Consider the following 20,126-nt stretch of genomic DNA (forward strand, 5'->3'; position numbering starts at 1 on the left):
TGCAGTCTGAATTTACAAATATGTTGTCAAATGTTTTCCCTGCAGGATTCCCGCACCGGTGCTCCATTCAGCAGGTCGGTTTATGTGTGTAGCTTAATGTTTTTTTCCCCACAGCTTACAGAATGAATCACCACAGTCTGAGCCAAGGTTGGGCGTAGTTTTAAGAACCGGTCGTTTGATTCGGAATGTCATCATTCAGAATTGTTAAAAAAGCACCAGAAACACAACCGGTACCGGGACAAGTTCATGGTGGGCCAAGTAGCCCCCCTCCCCAGCGTCAGGCAGTCACAAACCGAAGCAGTGAGGAGTCAGAAATGATAGCAACATTTAACAGTGCTTATAATATCACCAAAGACGAGCATTAAGTCTGTTTTTAAACAATTTAGGATATTTTGATTTCTTGTTTGTGTTGAGATTTTAATAAAGAAAAAAAAACATTTATCTTTTTTTTCCTTTCTTTTTTTCTTATCTTTACTCCTGTTTATAGTCATTGACCGAATGTGTTAAGCAATTAACAGTGTTTATGGGAACTATATACAATGTTATATACAATGTTTTTTATCCGATTACTCGATTAATCAATGGAATAATCGGTAGATTACTCGATTACAAAAAGATTCAATAGCTGCAGCCCTAGTTCCAAACTGCCCCAGAAGCAACTAGTTCAACAGTGGTTTGTGGGGAAGCTCATAACATGGATTTCCGTTTTTGAGCAGTGGCACCTTAGCCCGAGAGCACCCGACGCCAAGCCAAGCCTTGGTTGGACAGGTGTAAAGCACACCCTGATCAGACTCTGGAGCATTACAAATGTCTCGACAGCAGTGATGAATAGTGGCAATTTGGAAAGCTGAGTTTTGCGTGAGGAGAATACAGAGTGCTAACTCTTATGTGGTACGAATGACGTCTGAGGTTGTTTAGAGGGATATCGTCATACTACACATATACATATTCTTTGTACTACACATAGTGATAATTAAGACAATGGTGTTCTTTCATCTCTGGAGCAACAGGTTTTTTCTGGTTTGTTTATTTTTCCCAAGTGTCATGACTTAGCGGCAGCTTTTATAGTTCTAAACACTGGGGCACAACATGTAACAATACCGGATAAACTCTGAAAACACCATGGCAATCAGATGCAGGTTGTTCTGCTTACCAGAGTTGGGCTGTCCATGTTTGCCAGGCCGTGCTGACTCCCAGCCATCCACAGACTGAACCTCCAACAGGTAGGAGCTTTTGGTCTCACGGTCAAACACAGTCTGTGAGTAGATGAATCCCAGCTCTGGGTCAATACGAAAATAATTGTGGTCTCCACTGCGATCCTCCAGCAGGGAGTAGGAGATCTGGGCAGCGAGGAGGGTTGAAGCAGACACATTTATATTATAAACAGGGCCTGGTGCTAAAACACAGTTAAACTGCTAATTTACACAGCAAGGGAGAATGTGTTTTGGATCAAATCAAGAGCAGAGGCAGACTGAAAGTGATTCAGTGCATGTATTCAAAAGGAATTGAGTTCTAAACATTGCCTTCAAATGACCGTGCTGAAAAAGCAACATTACTGCATTTACCAACATGTGTATATGTGTGTCTTTGTGTGTGAGTTTTCACCTTTCCATTGAGACCCAAGTCAAGGTCATTGGCTGACACCTGGAAAACCAAAGTTCCCGATTCTGCCCCTTCAGTGACCGAGGCCTCGTAGATGGAGGAAGTGAAAAATGGCACGTTGTCATTTACATCTAGAGAAGGAAAACAATAGGAAGGGACAAAGAGTGTGCTTAGGGGATACTGAAAAATGATTTTTTGCATTATGTGTGGTTAAATTGAGGACTAGGTGGTAGCATCCATCTCTCATCCCCATACCTGCGTATAACTATCAGGTGGTTTTTAGTAGCACAATTGATCTATTTTTAAATAGATAAACCTCCCAAGATTCACTTGAGCACCATATCGGATACCCACTGTTCACAGAGATAATTAAAGTGTTGTTGCGGTTTAATTAGTGTTGCTTGCAGATAATTAAAGCTTTTTAGAATATTATACGTATTTGCCACTTATCCTAGATTATTTCACCCCTAAATTAAAAAAAATGTCTAAATGGTTCCTCAAAAGCATGTTGGCATTTAGACCAGAATGCATAATGTCTGGGAAATAACAAAGCATATTTTTTTCTGGCTGCATTGCATTGACTTCTATTTCATTTCAGAATTATATTTAACCCTACAACAGTCTACTCCTGATTATTCAGTGCTGACAGAAAACGTTTGGAAGTTCCGGTTGAAAACAAAAGGGAGATTGTGCTTCTGCTGTTTTAGCCTTCACGTTAGCATTAGCTCAGCTGAGTCAGTGCTGCATGAAACAACTTTTAAAATTATAGTTGTAATTGGATTGTATAATTCTTATGTTGACTTCTATTTAACTTGAATTTGTATTATTTACATTATATATAAGGCCACATTGCTCCTGATACTGTGTATCCACTCTGACAATAGATAACATAATTGTCTTTGTTGTAATATTGCAAAGTTGAAAAGTTCTGCCTCCGAGTACTTGAAGCCGCTGCGCATTGTTTTGGCCTCTATTAAGATTTCATACTTTTTACATCTCATCAGTACCTGAAGTATTATAACTATGAGAGGAAAGAATTTCCTTTTTTGGGGGCATTCAACATTTAACTGTATAATCTGAGAAACACCATTTTAAGGTATAGGCATTAGCACCACAGTAGCTCCCTCATCAATTTATTGATTGATGTTAGTCCTGTAACTCTGACAACTTCCATAGCAAATGCACAATATATAATCCTCTGCCCTCTCCTTCAAAACAATAACAAAAGATGTTGAAGTCCGGAAGTAGCAAGGGATCTTGAGTCTTTACCAGACAATGGTCCCATTTAGGTTTCCTTCTGTGTTCATCTTCAGAGGAATTTTACCTGGAGACGAATCATCTGTTTGTCTCTCTGATGTTGTGGTCAAAGGACTTCCTGGAGAAGCTGCGAGCTGAGCTAACACTAACGTTTGCTCAGCTTATTTCTCCGATGACTAAAGGGATGTTAAAAAGATTTTCACCTCATTATCTGGAAAGGTCTCCTGGGACCCAATGATTAAAACAGGTAAAAACACAGCACTTCTTCAGCTTGTTTCTCTAACAACTTAGGATCCGCGTGTAAAATATATTGTTAAATATTAGCAGGACCCAAATTTTTTATCGTAAAAATGTGGCTGGATCAAAAGTACATTTTTGACAGCTTCTGGTAGAAAAACACCACAACGCTGACACATATGTGGTATGGATATTTCAGCATTGAAAAACAACAAACTGAATTGGACTGTAATCTTCATTAAATAATTATCTGGCTTTGAAGATCATTAGAAACAGTTGGTAAAATGCAAATACACAAATCACCAAATTGGATAACAAAGGTCTAGTCATTTTTAGACATTTCAACGTGGGAACGTTATACCAATAATGTCATGTTTGCTGTTGTCATGCTTTTTCCCGTAAAGAGGGGAAAAAGCATGACAATGCAGGCCAATTAATAATGGGCACAAACTGTGCCACACATCACTTACCTTGAATATAACAAGAGAGATAACAGATTACATGACTCTGAAAGATAAAGCAGGTAGTACCAAGTAACAACAAGACAGGCTGTGGACTTATCTCTGAAAAGCATCAGCAAACAATTCCACATTGTTGATTTAAGGTCTAACACATTACAGAAATTACTTGAATAGAGCAACACAAGCTGCTTCGTGTGCCTTTATCCTGAGCAAACGTCTTGATCTATGAATTAAAAATGGGCCCTTAAATCCATTACAGACCTCCCTCCCTTCCTCAGCCGCATTCTCCAGAGGAGTCAAAGAGCTTTCTTATTAAGACAGATAAGCAAGAGGAGGGGTGAGCGAAAAAGAGGAGAATGGAAAGTTAGAAGAGGGACAGAGGGACGAGAATGGAGAGGGTCTGTGTGAATTAATGATTTCTCACTGGATTAAGACCAATTTGATGGGTTAGCGGGCATGTGTGTGTGTGTGTGTGTGTGTGTGTGTGTGTGTGTGTGTGTGTGTGTGTGCATACATTCTTTTTGCAAGGGGATTAAATGCAGGGGAGTCTGGGACATCTGAGGTAGGCACAGTTATTTTGTGGAACAAGGGCGGCAAGTAGCAAACTAGTTACCATGGACTATCAACTGATGCAGAGTTACACCAGATTTAAGTAATCATTTTTAAGGCCTTTAAAGACCAGAGGGCTATTGCTCAAAAGCAGAATATAGACAGCCAGGATAAATTACTTTAATCGGTTGCACAAAGGCCAAACCAGGATGAACAGCAGTGACTCAAGCAAGGTACAACTAATCCTGGAGAGTGCACGCACATGGCTTCCTCAATTAGACCCTGAGATCCATCGCTGATTCATTGATGGGATCCCAAATTCACCATGACAACGACGCATGCGACATACTTTTCACAAACTGAGCACAAGCTTTTGATGGAGGAGAATGAGGAGGACAAGTCACTCCGTACCTACTGTGGCTTAATGAACCAGACAATATTCTCTTGTTACAGTAGCGCTTTAATTGGGCGCTCAAATACTATACTATGAAACAACTTTGACAGGTAGGGTGGCTGGGGAGGAACATACAAGGCAAACTCACACTTTACAATAGCGCTCCATGCACTTTATCAATACATTTTCATTTGATTGGGCCAATCTTGATTGGCTGAGCATGTATATTTATTTTGTGCTTTTGAGTAAACTGCTGGACCTTAAAAGCGTCCTCAAGCCATTCCTTTGTTAAATGAGCATGGTGCCTGATGCTGCTATTGTTCTTGCTCTATACTTAAGAGTCCATTAAGCCCATCTTGTTATTCAACAAATAAAATATTTTCTATTCTTCCATTAGCTTCTAGCTCAGCCATCCAAAATTACACCATCAAACACAAAACATGTGTTCTGCAACCTTAAATAGTCATTCTGCTGGAGTGTGCTGTGGTGGCCAACAACTGGAAAATAAAAGGACACAAATGGACATTTTCATGAAATACTTCTACAATCTCTTTGAGCGCCTTGTCCTGTCACACCTCAAATCCATCCCAGACCCTCTCCTGGACCCCCTGCAGTTTGCCTACAGAGCATAACAGGTCTGTGGATGATGCTGTAAACATGGCCCTCCACTTCATCCTCCAGCACCTGGACTCAGCAGGAACCTAAGCCAGGATTCTGTTTGTGGACTTCAGCTCTGCCTTCAACACCATCATCCCGATCTTGCTACAAGACAAGCTTTCCCAGCTGCACGTGTCCGACTCCACCTGCCGGTGGATCACTGACTTCCTGTCTGACTTCCTGGGGAAGATAATCAGTCAGGACCTCAAGTTGGAGCAGAACGTCAGCTGCATTACCAAAAAGGCACAGCAGAGGATGTACATCCGTCCTCACCTCCTCCATCACCATCTGTTACACTGCTGCTACCGTCATAGACAGGAGCAGACTGCAGCGTATCATCCGCTGTGCCGGAAAGGTGATCTGCTTTAACCTGCTATCCCTCCAGGGCCTGCATGCCTCCAGGACACTGAGGCAAGCAGGGAAAATCATGTTTGACCCCTCCCATCCCGGACATAAACTGTTTGCAACATTCCCCTCCAGCAAGAGGTTGAGATCTGTCAAGACCAAAACCTCACGCCACAAAAACAGTTTATTCCCATCTGCAACTGGCTTCATCAATAATGGCCCCGGACCCCCACTGACACTGACACGGACACTTTCTTGTCTTGTCTCACTGTCTTCTTACTTTTCACCGAAAGTCTACATTTGCAACTAACAACATCCTCTCGATTACAGTATTGTTTGGCTTTAAAATCTACCCTTAATATGAAAATGCATTTCATCCATCAATTAATAAACCATGATTATTAAGCGTTGTTAATGTTATGGAATAAAATTAAGTGTTAGAAAATGTATTTTGTGAAGACATGATTCACATGATCTGTAAAACTAATTCAAGTATAACAATAAAAATAAATTTAAAAGGGCTCACCTGTGACATTGATGTAGACTGTGGTGAAGGCGGCCAATGGTACAGCAGCAACATTCTGAGCTCGAACCCGCAGCATGAAGTGCCTGGTGGTCTCGTAGTCCAGGGGCTCTGCCACAAGAATGGAGGCTGAACCATCCTCTCGGTTGGGGGTCAAGTAGAAGCGAACTGGCATGTTGGTCTCTGGGACCATACCGTCCTCCAAGTTATAAGTTACCCTGGGATCCCCAAGAGGTGATGTGGCTTTGATGGTCTGTTTGGAGCAAAGAAGTGGATATAAGTAAGATTAGATTAGATTAGATTCAACTGTATTGCCATTGTGTAGAGTACAAGTAAAGAGAAGACTAAATGCAGTTAGCTTCTAACCAGAAGTGCAAAAAAAGCAGAAAGCAGTATAAAGGTATGCAGTGTAGACAGTAGCTTAGTAGTTAGTAGTTTTTTAATTTTATTTTTAGAAAGTCCAGAATCTAGTTGCAGAGGGAGATGTTGATGCCCAGTTCACTGATTTGGTGATCAGTTTGGAGGGGATCATGGTGTTGAATGCTAAACTAAGTCAATGAACAGCATTCTCACACATGTGTTGCTTCTGTTGAGGTGGGGCAGGGTGGAGTGAAGTGCCGTTGAGATGGCATCCTCTGTGCTCCTGGTCTGACGGTAGGCGAATTGGAAGGGGTCAGGACCAGCCTCTCGAAGCACTTCATAATGATGGGGGTGAGCTTGTTGCAGTGGAATGTTTTGGCACGATGGAGGTGGTTTTAAAGCACATGGGGACATCTGCTTAGGCTAGTGACAGGTTGAATATATATCTGTCCAAACCTCAGTCAGCTGCACAACACAGGCCCTGAGGACGCCTCCGGGGATGCCATCAGGACCAACAGCCTTACGTGCATTGGTCCTGCTCAGTGCCGCACACGCGTTGGAGGGGGAATGTGTGAGGGGCTGGTGGTCTGCAGAGAGCACAGCCTTGATGGCCACCTCCTTGTCCTGTCAAGGCGGCCGCAGAATTGGTTCAGCTCATCAGGCAAAGAGGCCTCAGTGGAGAGGGGGGGTTGGTGTTGGAGGGTTTGTAGATGTGATGGTCTGTATGCCTTGCCACATGCGTCAGGGGTCAGAGTTGTTCCTAAAGTGATCCTCGATCCTTAGCTTGTGGTTGTGCTTGGCTTTTTTGATTGCCCTCTTCAGCGGAAAGGCAAGTCAAAATTTGCTGCAAACCGCGCCGTTTACACAGCACTTTGCTTTGAGGCCTTAACGCTGTAACGGTGTCTCCGTTTACAAAGCATCCTGGCTCTGCAGAACGGGAGGGACAACACAGGTCTGACAAGAGCAGCGCTGCCCATGTGACTTGTTAAATTAGATTCTTCTTACATACTTCTTACATACAGGAATGTTACAGGTTTCCAATTATTAATTTAATGAGAGCTGGAATAAAATGATGAATGCCAGCAATGATCCTAAGGACAGGAACAGATGAAAGTGTGCATTCTAAATAGGGGGAAATAATCTGTCCAGTGGGGGGAAAGGTGTTTTATATATATAAAAAATTAACCCTTATGGACCCTTTCAACTTGCTATACACTGAGATTATATATTTTATTTTATATATATCATTATATATATAACATGTTTTTATTGATTGATACATGATTTTTTTTTAAACCAGCATCAGTCCTGATTATAACTATTAAATATTCATTAATTTTCAGGATTTTAACCCTTAAAATGTCATTTTATGTACATAATCCCTCCGGGTTTTTTTTTGTTCATGAAAGAATCACAAATCATGCATTTTTTTTTTCCATATCCTCAATTCAAACTGGTTACAGTGGTCACACAATCACAGTCTGGGATATGTCAATCATGAGTAAACATAACAATTTTGATGCATTATGATTTTTTTTTTTGATATGTCAGATTAAAAAAAACAACAACTCACACTGTGACCCTAAAAGGACAAAAATGGATATGGGTTGGAAAACAGTAAACACAACAATTTTGAAGTCTTGCATGATGTTACGCTGTAATGGCCTTGTGATAAAAAAAAAAATGTAGTTTTTCCTGCTTTAAATGGGATATTTTTCTCCTAAATTGCTAAAATACTCTTATATACCACTCACTTAAATTCATATCTACACACCCACATCATTTGTGTTGCATACATGTATTCCACTGTCCTGCTATGCTCTGTAATACAAGTACAAATACAGTTCATGTGGACCAAACTCTGTCAAAACTGTAAACCACACATTCAAAGCGGGATGATTTCATTCTGGTGACTTGGGGCGACTGTGGCTCAGTTGGTAGAGCGGGTTGGCCAATGTTCGGAGGGTCGGCGGTTCGATCCCCGCCCTTGTCACTGTGTCATGGTCGTTGTGTCTTTGGGCAAGACACTTCACCCAGCTTGCCTCGTGTGAATGTGTGTGACTGTTGTATGTTTGAGGTGGGGGTCGGAGGGGCCGTAGGCGCTGAATGGCAGCCACGCTTCCGTCAATCTGCCCCAGGGCAGCTGTGGCTACTATCGTAGTTTACTACCACCGGTATGACTGTGTGTGAATGAATGGAACCCGGAACCCTGTCAGAGCGCTTTGAGTATCTTGAAAAGCGCCATATAAATCCAATCCATTATTTCAAACACTGATGATTGTAACTTCAGCTGAAAACCTCAGCAGGTGTCTTGTTTTAGACTTGGTAGTGAACACAGATATAGGGAAAGAGACGAAATACTTTTTAGGAAATGGACCAAGAAAGACAGATTGATCACAGGTTGTTGGAAGGAGAAGAGTGGCAAGGAGACAGGTTGGTGGAAGGAGAAGAGTGGCAGGAAGACAGGTTGTTGGAGGGAGGAGAGTGGCAGGGAGACAGGTTGGTGGAGGGAGAAGAGTGGCAGGGAGACAGGTTGGTGGAGGGAGGAGAGTGGCAGGGAGACAGGTTGGTGGAGGGAGGAGAGTGGCAGGGAGACAGGTTGTAACTTCTGATGGAATAAGGGCCACACTCCTAGACCATGTTGTGGATCCTGGTCTCTCATTGAGAGAGAGGGGGTTGAGGGTGCAACCCAAACTCAATATATTTTTACATAAGGACCCAAAGGCCCCAAACAGGAGGAAGAGAAAGGATGTTCAGATGATGCTATTTTTGACATGGTTGTTGTCAACAATAGTATTAGTAAATTATTACAGACAAAATACAAATATATTATCTATTGAAGCAAACTGCTGATTTTCATTCCTTCTTGTTTTACCTAAAAAACTGGCATGCTATAAAATAAAAATGTTCATGTGAAAGAATGTCACTCTACTTTAAAGAAAATATAGATTTTTGTGAAGTCACTCAGTAAGTATTCAAACTGTAAAGATGAAAAGTGTCTAACTTGTTTACTGGAGTCTGATGTTAGTGTTTTTCCTGTCAAGTGTATTCTGAGTGACAGTGTGTTGTCGTCATGACGATGGTTCACAGTGTTTGGCTACACTGAGCCTGTTTTTCCAGGTGATGTGAACTGTTTAGCTCAGGTGAGTGTTGGTGATGCAGACTGTGTTAGAGTTTTGCACATGTAGCTGCAGTTGTGCCTGCTGTCATTTAGCAATATAAAAAAAAAAAAAAACTTAAATTAATTAGGGAGAGGCCATATACAGCTGATGCAATACACACCCCAATTAAAATAAAAAAAATGCCGACTCAGACATGATGTGGGTGACCTAGCTGTATACTTTCAACCTGTAAAGCATAGCAGTTCCAGTAATGAGACACCCATTGGTCATGCAGCATTGGCAAACATGCCTGCCTACTGTATGTGCTGATTTAGGCCATAAAAAGCTCAAGTTTCTATGGTAGAGCTATTACAACCCACTGAGAGTCATTGCATCTTTGCACAACAGCCATATCAACAGTGAACCACCATCTCGATTAATATACTGTACTGCAGGGACCGTGCTCTCTCTGTTTCTCCTCACTCTATCAGCCAATCTCCCATACATATTAACGTGTTCCCACACATGCGTTCTCAAGTAAAATGCTCTGCTCTGTCTTTTTCATTTCTATCTCTTGGTTTAAAATATTCATCAGCAACTTTAATGGCCATAATTGCTTTCAAGTGATACTGAGGAAATACTGTTGATTAGTTGGAAATGTGTTGCATGAAAGAGCAATGCCTGTGAATAATGAAATGCACTTAACAGGATGCATTGTAACTGCGCAAATACAGATTTTTCCGATTGCTAAACAACAGCGGGCACAACTGAAGTCACATGTGTAAAACTCTAACACATTCTGCACAGCAGCAGTTGATGTGGACCAAACTCTAGCTCATTTTTTATGGCTTGAACACAGTTTTCAAAACTCTCAACACTTCTCTCCTGACTTTAACCACAACCTGCACAACACTGTGGATTTTACTTTGTTCAAATGTTAAACACACCGCTGTCAAAACTGCATACATGTTGGTGGAGGGAGAAGAGTGGCATATATATATATATATATATATATATATATATATATATATATATATATATATATATATATATAAAAATGTTCATGTGAAAGAGTATGACACTCTTTTCTTTAAAAAATATGGTGATTTGTGTGAAGCCACTGAAATTATTCAAACTGTAAAGATTACAAGTGTCTAATTGTTTGCCTGATGGTGAGTGTCTCTCCGTGACGATTGTTGAAAGTGTTTCACTGCACTGTGACTGTTTTGAGACATGTGTGAAGAGTTGTGTTGTTTGGAGTGAGTTATGTAGCTGTTGTGAACTGTTTAGCTCAGGTGAGTGTTGGTGATGCAGACTGCATTGGAGTTTTTCACATGCTGCAGTTGTGCCCATTGTCGTTTATCAATCGAAAAAAACTGTAATGAAGATTAATCAAGTGGAATTAAGAATGTTTTTGAATGTCTGCCGTATTGTATAATATCTGTTTCCTAAACAACATCCCGCACATTGGGTTCATTCGATTTCAGCTGGGACTTCTCTGGGTAATCGGGGCTGTGCTGTAGATACTGCTCAAAAACAGCACGTCATTGTTCTCTTTGCTTGTATTGCAAACTACCTCATATACCAATAACAGAAACAGATAACAGAAATTTATCAAAGAGAGGTGGCTTGAGGCTGTGGCTGCAGCAGGAAGGAATTGGCCGGTGGGGACCATGCAGGATCTGAGCTCCTGAGAGGAAACACCAACCGGTGGTATTTTTGCTCAAATTGCCCTCCTATGCCAACACAAATGGAATCATGAATGTCAGTGTGGGCAGGTTCTCTTGGATGCTGTTGCCGCCGCTGTCAACCACCAGAGAATTTGTGTGTGTTACTATGCATGAAAGTTTTACTCCGACAGAGAAGATAAACTGAAAATGACAACTAAGATCTACAGGTCCGAGAGGGCAGACGACCACTGATTGCCTTTGTTTTTAAATGAATGCCATTGTAAGCTATTCTGTTGACTTGGTCATTAGCAAAATGCATAGTGAATTTAAGTTGGGTTCAAAAAAGAGAAGGACTAAGCTGTAATGCGTTGTTGTCGTCCTGGTTCACACTGTTTCGGACTACACATTATTGTATTCGTTTTATAACCTGCACATTATGCAACTTATAAACACTATATTTTGGCTGGCCGTCAGTTTGCAATGCCTGTGGGCAACGAACCCTGTGACATGTAGGCACTGCTTTCTCAGGCTACATAGCAAACACTGAGCTACATTGACAATCAACTCAGTCAATTTGACACTTTTTCTTTAATCCTCCAAAAGAAGAAAGAAAACACCTCAGCACCATTGATACTTTTTCAGGAATTATAAAAATGTGTGCATATCTGCTGTCTTACCAGTGTGTGTACATGTGTGATTTTTCTGTGAGAATGCTGCCTACAGTGTGCATTTTAGTGTGTGAGTGCTTACTTGTTTCTTATTCTCCGGCTGTTTTCCTGTGGTTTGATTGATTCATGTATCTACTAGATACTTATTTCTTATATTGGATTGGGAATACAATCACTACACAGTAGCTGCACTATAATTCTATTTCTCCTTTATTAGTATTGCTTTGATTTTTATTCCACTTTAATATATCCTATCTTATTGTTGTATTTTAAATTTGACTATGCTTTTTTTTTTTTTTTTGCCAAAAATGAATTAATTCAATCAGAATGTCACTGAGGTCCAAACTCATGATTGTGGTGTTATTAGGATGCTGCTATTTTACAATTTTATCCAGATATATCCTGCTGATCTCGGGATCAAACTAACAACAAGCCTCAGTCAACCCTTAGGCTGCCACCACCCCCCTCTTTGTAAACCTTGTAGAAAATGCAAATGCTTTGTGTGTTGACATGCTATAAATGTACAAAACGAAATGCACCCAAATGCATGTTTGTCTGCCAAATAAATAAAAAAAACAGCCCCAATGTACCACAATGGGTGTGTCCCTGACGGTGTTTTCTGGTATGACCACGCTGTAGCTGTCTTTGTCCCACTGTGGAGGCTGGTTCTTCACGTTGGTGATGGTGACGGCCAGCTCCACTGAACTGCTCCTGTTCCCACCGTCTGTAGCCACGATTTCCCTGGTGATGTAGGTCCTCTGCAGCAAAACCCAAAAAAAGGCCACACAGATAAAGAGAAGATTGACGATAACTGTTGCAGATTAGAGTGACAAAGTCACAATTATGGTTTCCTTAAAGATTGATGAACTTTATAAATCCAGATCACACCGATTTCAGCAAGCAATCTGTCCTCCATACTTCTGTGCAGGGACTGTAGGCTGCGTTTGGGTAAAACTCTTCCAAGAACAATTAGATTTAGCCACGTTAGTCAGCAAAAAACATCTGTTTGAGTAACTAAAGAAAATAATTTAATTGCTGTATGTTGAAGAACAACACCAAACTATGATGCCATAAGTTCCCTTTTTCCCCAAATTGTATTCATCGTCTTTATGCACCATGTTATGTAGGTTCTTTACACATTTACACAAATAAATTAATGAGTGAAAGAATTGCTTTTCATACTGTTTTTTACACAACCTGAGTTCCATTTTCAACACTGTATTTCTAGTTCTAATATACAATTGCTCTTAGCAATTAACACAACTGAGATTGTCACATTGGCAAACGCTGAAGTTAACGTGTAGTCAGTGCCTGTGTGTGCATTATACTTTATGCAATTGTACTCATTAGTGGAAAAGTTTTGTTTCCTCAAATAGGATATGTTCTAATTTGAACCGTTCTCTCTGTGAGGCAAAACACTGGCACGGCGCCCTGTGTTGGTGTAAGCTACGAGCAGCTGAGGATACAGACATTCATTCCTCTTGGCATTGGAAGATGGCATTGTTGCTTTTTTTGGGTGGGCTTTATCATTGTGGCACTCATCTGAGGCACAGACTTGTTCTGTTCGCAATACGTGGCAATTTTCTCTATCGCTTGTTCCTGTTCACACCTAGATTGTTTTTTCTTGCTGCTAGTGAAGCAAAGGGTTAGAGGCAGTGAGGTGAGGGAAATATCAGCAATGTAATTTCTCCTGATGCCAAGAAAACGCAGTAAAGACATTATCACATATTCAGGCAGCCAGGCTGCTGCTGGACACTGGACATCTGCCCCCTCATTGTCAGCAATGAAGTGCTTGAATGCAAATAGACTTGCTTTCCGGGCGATGTACTAGAAGAAGTAGAATGCTGTTTTAGTTGCAGTCCAAAGTGCATTGCTAAAATCTTACGAGTTCTTGAATGAAATTAAAAAATGACACAATTTCCTTGAAGCGCTTTCGTGCAATTTGGAAGCACATACTGGAAGCACAGCAAGAACACCAACAAACATAACGGACTGTATGACATTGGCTTTTTACTAGCAAGCTGGAACTGTCCCAAAAGATCTGGTATTATCTGTTTCATACAGTGTGTGTGTACCTGTGAAATGGGCTGGTTGACATACACCCAGCCAGTCAGGGGGTTGACCCGCAGGTACTCTGGCTGTTCACTGGACATGGAGTACATTATAGCTGCATTGGTGCCAAAGTCATCATCATGAGCTGCCACCCGCAAGAAACTAGTCCCGATCATTGTATCCTCACGAAGGAAGTCTATTGGAGAAGAAAAGTTCAGTGATGTCTTGTAGAGTCTTTTATACTATATTCAGTCAGACACATAAAAAACCCCCGAAGCAAACGAAGAAGAAACTCCTTGACTTTCACAACACATGAGTTGCATTCGGGAAAGAAAATGCTGCACATGAAATAAAACAGAAGCTAATCTAGAAACAACATCAATTTGACAACTCTAGAAAGTTCAGACTGCAAATCACGCAGAACACGAGTCTGGGAGCAGCACTGTCTCATTCTTAAATGCAAGAAAACTGAATTATGTATTACATATTTGGGAAAACATTTTTTTGTTTGTTTGTCAATTACGATTATTCTGATCTATCAGTAATAAGTTTAAAATGAGTCACTAGAACTGGACTTTTACCCAGTAGGCTGCTACTCGTTACGTTGCGTTTTTTTTAAGCCAAACCATGATCTCTTTTTACTAAAACTAATTAAAGTAGTTGGTGTTGTATTGACTTGTTTCAATTCATACTATTATTCGTACTACACTTAACCATGTGTTTGAAAAATATTTAAAACTGCAAGTGTTATCTGGGAGAATATACGTCTGACTAAACGTAATTGAGAGTGCAGTTTTGTTTTATGTAAACATAATTTTGTAAAAGACAGGGTTGCCAGACACTCAGTCTGAAGAACATAAATTGATTACCTGAGGTTCAACCAGTTTATCCTATTATATCATAATTATGCCACATACTGTATGTCCATTACTAAAACAAATCAAATTCTTAATTTATTTTCATAATCATCACTTTTTGTTGTCAAAACAGTGAAGATATTTCCTTTATTTGCTTGTTTTTTCGGCCATTTGCTACTGTTTTTTTTTGGGGGGGGGGGATTAAGTACCTCAGACTTTGTCTCACACATTGTACTTACACTCATATCGGATGTTCTCAAACTTGGGACTGTTGTCGTTCTGGTCCAGGATGAGGATGTTGAGCTGACAAATGCCAATCAGTGGGTCAGCTGCTTGGTCAGTGGCAGTCACTGTCACTGCATACTCCCGTTGCCGTTCACGATCAAATTTCCTGGCTGTCACGATTACTCCTGGAGACACAGAGATAACGAGGATGATCAGACAGCTGAATCAGACCAAACGATGCTTAGTCTCATGTCCCCAGAGCATTTGCAATTTAACACCAAAATGATTTCCTCTGCTTGCCTTGAAGCTAAACTTTAAAGACAGTGGAGCAGATGAGGAGCAGAAAGGGAATGGAAATGAGAGGTTTTCAAAAGTAGTTTTCATCAAAAGAGTGATACATGTTCTTTATTTTAGACAATATTTTAAGAATACAATATTTCCTCCTCCACCTTAAGTTAGATGCACCAGTACTGATAGTGATTTTGGATTTCAGTCTGATACTGACTCAAATAGCTGGATTGGATCAATGACAATGGGCACATCTGGTACCCCAAACCATTATTTGGATTCATAACAATTCAGTACATGTATATCTATATATTTATTTAGTTTCATTTTACAAAGTTAGGAAAGCAGTGCAAACTTCTGAAGTGAAAGGTATGTGTTGTTGGCACATATTAGTCTTCATCTTGTTAGGCTACTAAGCGCTTGACATGAACAAGTGACCTTACTACATGGGAACATGGTGAAGAAACGTGCCTCATGCACGGGTTCTCTACTGCAATGTTTGACCTGAGATTGTTGGAACCAAGACATTTTACTTGATGCCAAAATGAGAGATGATTTTATAGACATCCAACAGTATTGTGTAATTCCCAGTTTTTATTTAATGGTTACTTATGTTGATGTATGGTAAACCAACTGCAATTTCCCACCACAATTAGTAGATTATGCTAGATATTTAGTGATAGTTTTAGACATCTTGATTTATGACCTTTATTGTCATCTGCGAATAAATCACAAAAATTATCATACCATCATAAAAAAATACACACATACGTTTTGTTCAGAAAGGGTTGACAGTGAAATTGAAACAACATTGATATATTAATTGAATAATTTCTTCTACTTATGTAAAACTCAATAATAGAACAGCATAGTATTTGTTTTCCAGTATCTGTGTGTGCGTGTGTCTCAGAGTACCAGTCTCTGGGTGTATGTTGAATGCAGGCACGGTGGAGTCTTTGTGCATGAAGCCGAATGCAACCCTGCCATTTGAGCCCTCATCAGCATCCACAGCCTGAACCTGCAGAACAAACGTCCCAGCCGGCTGGTTCTCCAGGACTGACGTGCTCTCTCGGTACTGCTGACACTGAGGAGACAGCGGACAGAGGTGGGAGGAAGAGAAGATCACAGCAATTTGAAACTTAGATCAGTGTTCCAGGACAACAAAGAGCATCACAAGTGTGTGGGAGGTGGAATGCTATTGATTTTGAAAGGACAGATTAATGAAGAAAGAAACTAGGACGCACCGTTTCAATTCATTGATTTCCTACTTTTCCTTCTGTGAGGGACAGTGTTGCCAGGTGTACGATAATTATCGTATTTGTACGATAATTTTGCCCTCTGTATGATGTACGATCAATAATCCCCAAAAAGACCAAATATACGATAATTTGACCATTCAGTGAATGTGTGGTTGTAATTAGTTGTAATCAGCTTGTCGCAACTGTCTGTCTGAGTTTTTTTTGTGAATCTGAAGGCATCTGTTTCATGATTGGCTGCAATTTCCAGCCAATCCCGCTTTTCTAAATGTGAGCTACGAGTGACGTGTATTCGTTTGCCTCAGAACAACGGCCACGATTGGCTGAATAGTCCGCTTTGCCCGCCCCATGAGTGAGGAAAAGAAAAAAAAAGAAATGAAGAAGAAGCAGAGCCAGTCTGAGCTGAAAATGAGTGAACATGTTAGACGATATTCAACACTAGAGTGACTACAGCGCATCGATAGACTTTTTATTTTGGTTATGACGGGTGTACGATAATTTCCCTCAAAATACAATAATTTTATGTCTCTGGTACGATAATCCTACATTTCTCACCTGGCAACACTGGTGAGGGAGGCAGTGGTAGTAGGTTCAGGGGTCTTGAGGCTGATTCTAACAGCAAAGATATTGATATTGATATTGAACAGTGCTCAATAGCTGCTTTGTGATGTGCTCACTGTCCTCTGGTAAACATGAAATCTGCTGATCTTTTGGCATCTGCTTTGTTTAGTGCTGTCCAAAACATGTCTTTTTCTGTAAATGGGGCACAACACCTCGCAGCAAGCCTTCAACAGTGTACCAGCAAACAGCTGCAGTTCCCCAAAAAAATACCTCCTAGTGCTCAAGTATGTGAACCCTTGAGGTAATGACCTCAAAAAGCCAATTGGAGTCAGGTTTTAGCACACCTGGAGTCTTGAAGATAAAAGCCCCTCAAACCTTTGGAGTTTGCTCTACACAAGAAGGACACACTTATGTGAGACATGCTTCACCAAAAAGATCTTTCAGGGGTTCTACGATCAAGAATTGTTGATTTACATGAAGCTGGAAAGGGTTACAAAGTTATTTTAAAGACTTTAGAAATTCACCAGTCTGCAGTTAGACAAACAATCTACAAATGGAGACACATTGGGACTGTTGCTACTCTACCAAGAAGTGGGAGCCCAGGCAAAATAAAATGTTTTCAGAAACACATTTCGCTGAAATATTTTCGTAAAATAAGAGGGAGATGGGAGGCTCCGAGGGAGAACGATAGAGCTCGGAGCAGCACAGAGGGGAGGGGTTACCACCATACAATTATTGTTGTTGCGGTGGTGGACCATTGACCAATCACACGGCACATTGAATCGAAGAATGCTTGCGGTGATTGGCTGCGAGCAAATCCATAGAAACAGTAATTTTTTCTTGATCCATGTACAAAAAGAACCGAATGCAGGTATCGTTTGCAGTGTTTGGAATAACGCTGTTTATTTTTTCAGTAACGGGGTAATCTAACTAATTACTATTTCCGTCGTTACAACGCCGTTATCGTTACTGAACGTTAAATGTGGTGCGTTACTATGAATTGAATTTGTCGGTTGTCGGTTAAAAAAAAAAGTCAGGATCGTGTTCTGCTTGCGCGCTGCACGTACCTGGTCTCGGCAGCCTGTTGTCCGTGGAGAAACGTGTAAACTTGCCGCGAGCTGGAGCCGGAGTTGGGGCTGCTGCTGCGTCTCCCACTGTATAATTTCTCCTCAAGTTTTAATTATTCCTGCATGCGAGGTGCGGAGAATGCGATCTCAATTATTATACACAAGACTACACGCTACGCGACTATAGGAGTAGACTACAAGACTACAGTTTGCCATCTCATTACAAGATCTTTTTTGTGTGAAATGAACAACTTATCCCTAACACTGAATTTTTCATAAATATTACTTAATAGCCCAAATAAAAACATTTCACGCCGGTGCGTCTTTTACGTATTCCGAAGGTGCCCGTTTTATCTTGGATGGGCTTGGATTCGGACATTACTACATTTCAGGATTTTCAATGGTAACAGATAAGGTCATGATAATAATCATCTTGCTTTATTATTATTAGCACTACCATCTCCTCAAACTAAACAAGCAGCGTCGGAGCTGTCATTTTCCTAAATGAGCCGCGGGACTCGATGTTTCGCGCTGTAGGGGATTTAAAAAAGTGACGTGAGTGGAAGAGCGCCGCCGGGGCAGAGTGTGTGTGAGTAAGTCGGAGACAGAACGGGAGAGAGATAAGCAGCAAGCGCGAATCGAAATCAAGGGGGGGCATTTTAATAGCGCATTTTAATATTGCATTTTAATAGCGCATTTTAATCTGATCAGTTAACCGGTTTCAACCGGTTAAATGAGGCTCGGTGGTCGGTCAAAAATATTTTTAGTTTTGGCCATCCCTATTTCGAAGAAGCAGCAGAGATGGCGAGTCCAGAGCAATCCGATGAAAAGTTGGCATTTTCAAGGTGGAGATGTCTGTTCAACTCATTTCAACTGACTTGTGAAAACTGCTCAGAAAAATCCAAATTCTTTGACATAAAACAACTTTTTTTTTACAGTAACGCAAATAGTTACTTTCCCTGGTAACTAGTTACTTTTATTATAAAGTAATTCAGTTATTAACTCAGTTACTTTTTGGAACAAGTAGTGAGTAACTATAACTAATTACTTTTTTAAAGTAACGTTCCCAACACTGATCGTTTGACAGGCGCAGTATCGATACTACTTGGTACCGGGTTGTTTCGGTCGATACGTGAAAGGTATTAAGTACCGATACCCAGCCCTAGCACTACATTTGTCGTAGGAAGGGCACGGCATATCATCATGAAAACATCATGCCGTAAAGTATGGTGGTCCTCCACTGTCTGTACGTCAGCTGAAACTGTGTAGAAGGTGGGTGGTGCAACAGGACAATGACCAAAATCACCGGAGCAAGTCTACAACAGCATGGCTTCAGAAAAATAAACCCCCCCTTTTGGAGTGGCCAAGTCAGAACCCAGACCTCTGGGATGGGCTAAAATTCCTCCAATGATGTGCAGGTCTGATCCACTGCTACAGGCAGCGCCTGGTTGAGGTTTCTGCTGCCAAGGGGCAGTCAATCAGTTATTAATGCTAAGGGTTCACTTACAATACTTTTTCCACTGCCATTTTGAATGTTGAATGTGTGTGTTCAATAAAGACATGAAAGATCAGATTACTTTTGTTATTATTTTAGACACATTATGTTTGTCAATACCCTTGACTTAGATGAAGATCAGATAACCTTTTATGACAAATTTATTCAGAAAACAATGAAATTCCAAAAGGTTCACATACACTTTCTTGCCAGTGTATGTGGAGGCATTGAATGCCAGTGTGGTGCAGAAGCTCTAATGATATAACTAAATGTCTGAGAACAATGCTCTTTGCTAAAAAGAACAAACGGACATAAACACAAATAGAAACACAAGTTCCAACACGCTGTTCCTGTTTATTTCAGTGTGTGCTTCAAAATGGTCATACACTCTCACAAACACGTGGCAAAACTGGAAAGAGGAATTGCCGGCAATACAATTTTATATATATCACTGACAAAAATGTCCCTCATAACATAACATAAAAAATAACATCAAGAATG

The 20,126-nt window shown here is 40.7% G+C and overlaps 1 protein-coding gene across 1 annotated transcript in view; it reads right to left on the minus strand.

Moving 5' to 3' along the window:
- Positions 1–20,126, minus strand: part of LOC311012116 (neural-cadherin) — a gene marked incomplete at its 5' end in the record, with an annotated part of 428,889 nt that overhangs the window by 207,293 nt on the left and 201,470 nt on the right. Inside the window, 7 exons of the mRNA XM_084007453.1 lie at positions 1,154–1,340; positions 1,606–1,733; positions 6,029–6,278; positions 12,415–12,582; positions 13,900–14,072; positions 14,973–15,143; positions 16,162–16,330. Of these exons, the coding sequence (XP_083863579.1) occupies positions 1,154–1,340; positions 1,606–1,733; positions 6,029–6,278; positions 12,415–12,582; positions 13,900–14,072; positions 14,973–15,143; positions 16,162–16,330 (1,246 nt within the window). The remainder of the gene's footprint in view (positions 1–1,153; positions 1,341–1,605; positions 1,734–6,028; positions 6,279–12,414; positions 12,583–13,899; positions 14,073–14,972; positions 15,144–16,161; positions 16,331–20,126) is intronic.

This window comes from Eutrigla gurnardus (assembly GCF_963514095.1).
Source record: "Eutrigla gurnardus genome assembly, chromosome: 1".
NCBI classification, from domain to species: Eukaryota; Metazoa; Chordata; class Actinopteri; order Perciformes; family Triglidae; genus Eutrigla; species Eutrigla gurnardus.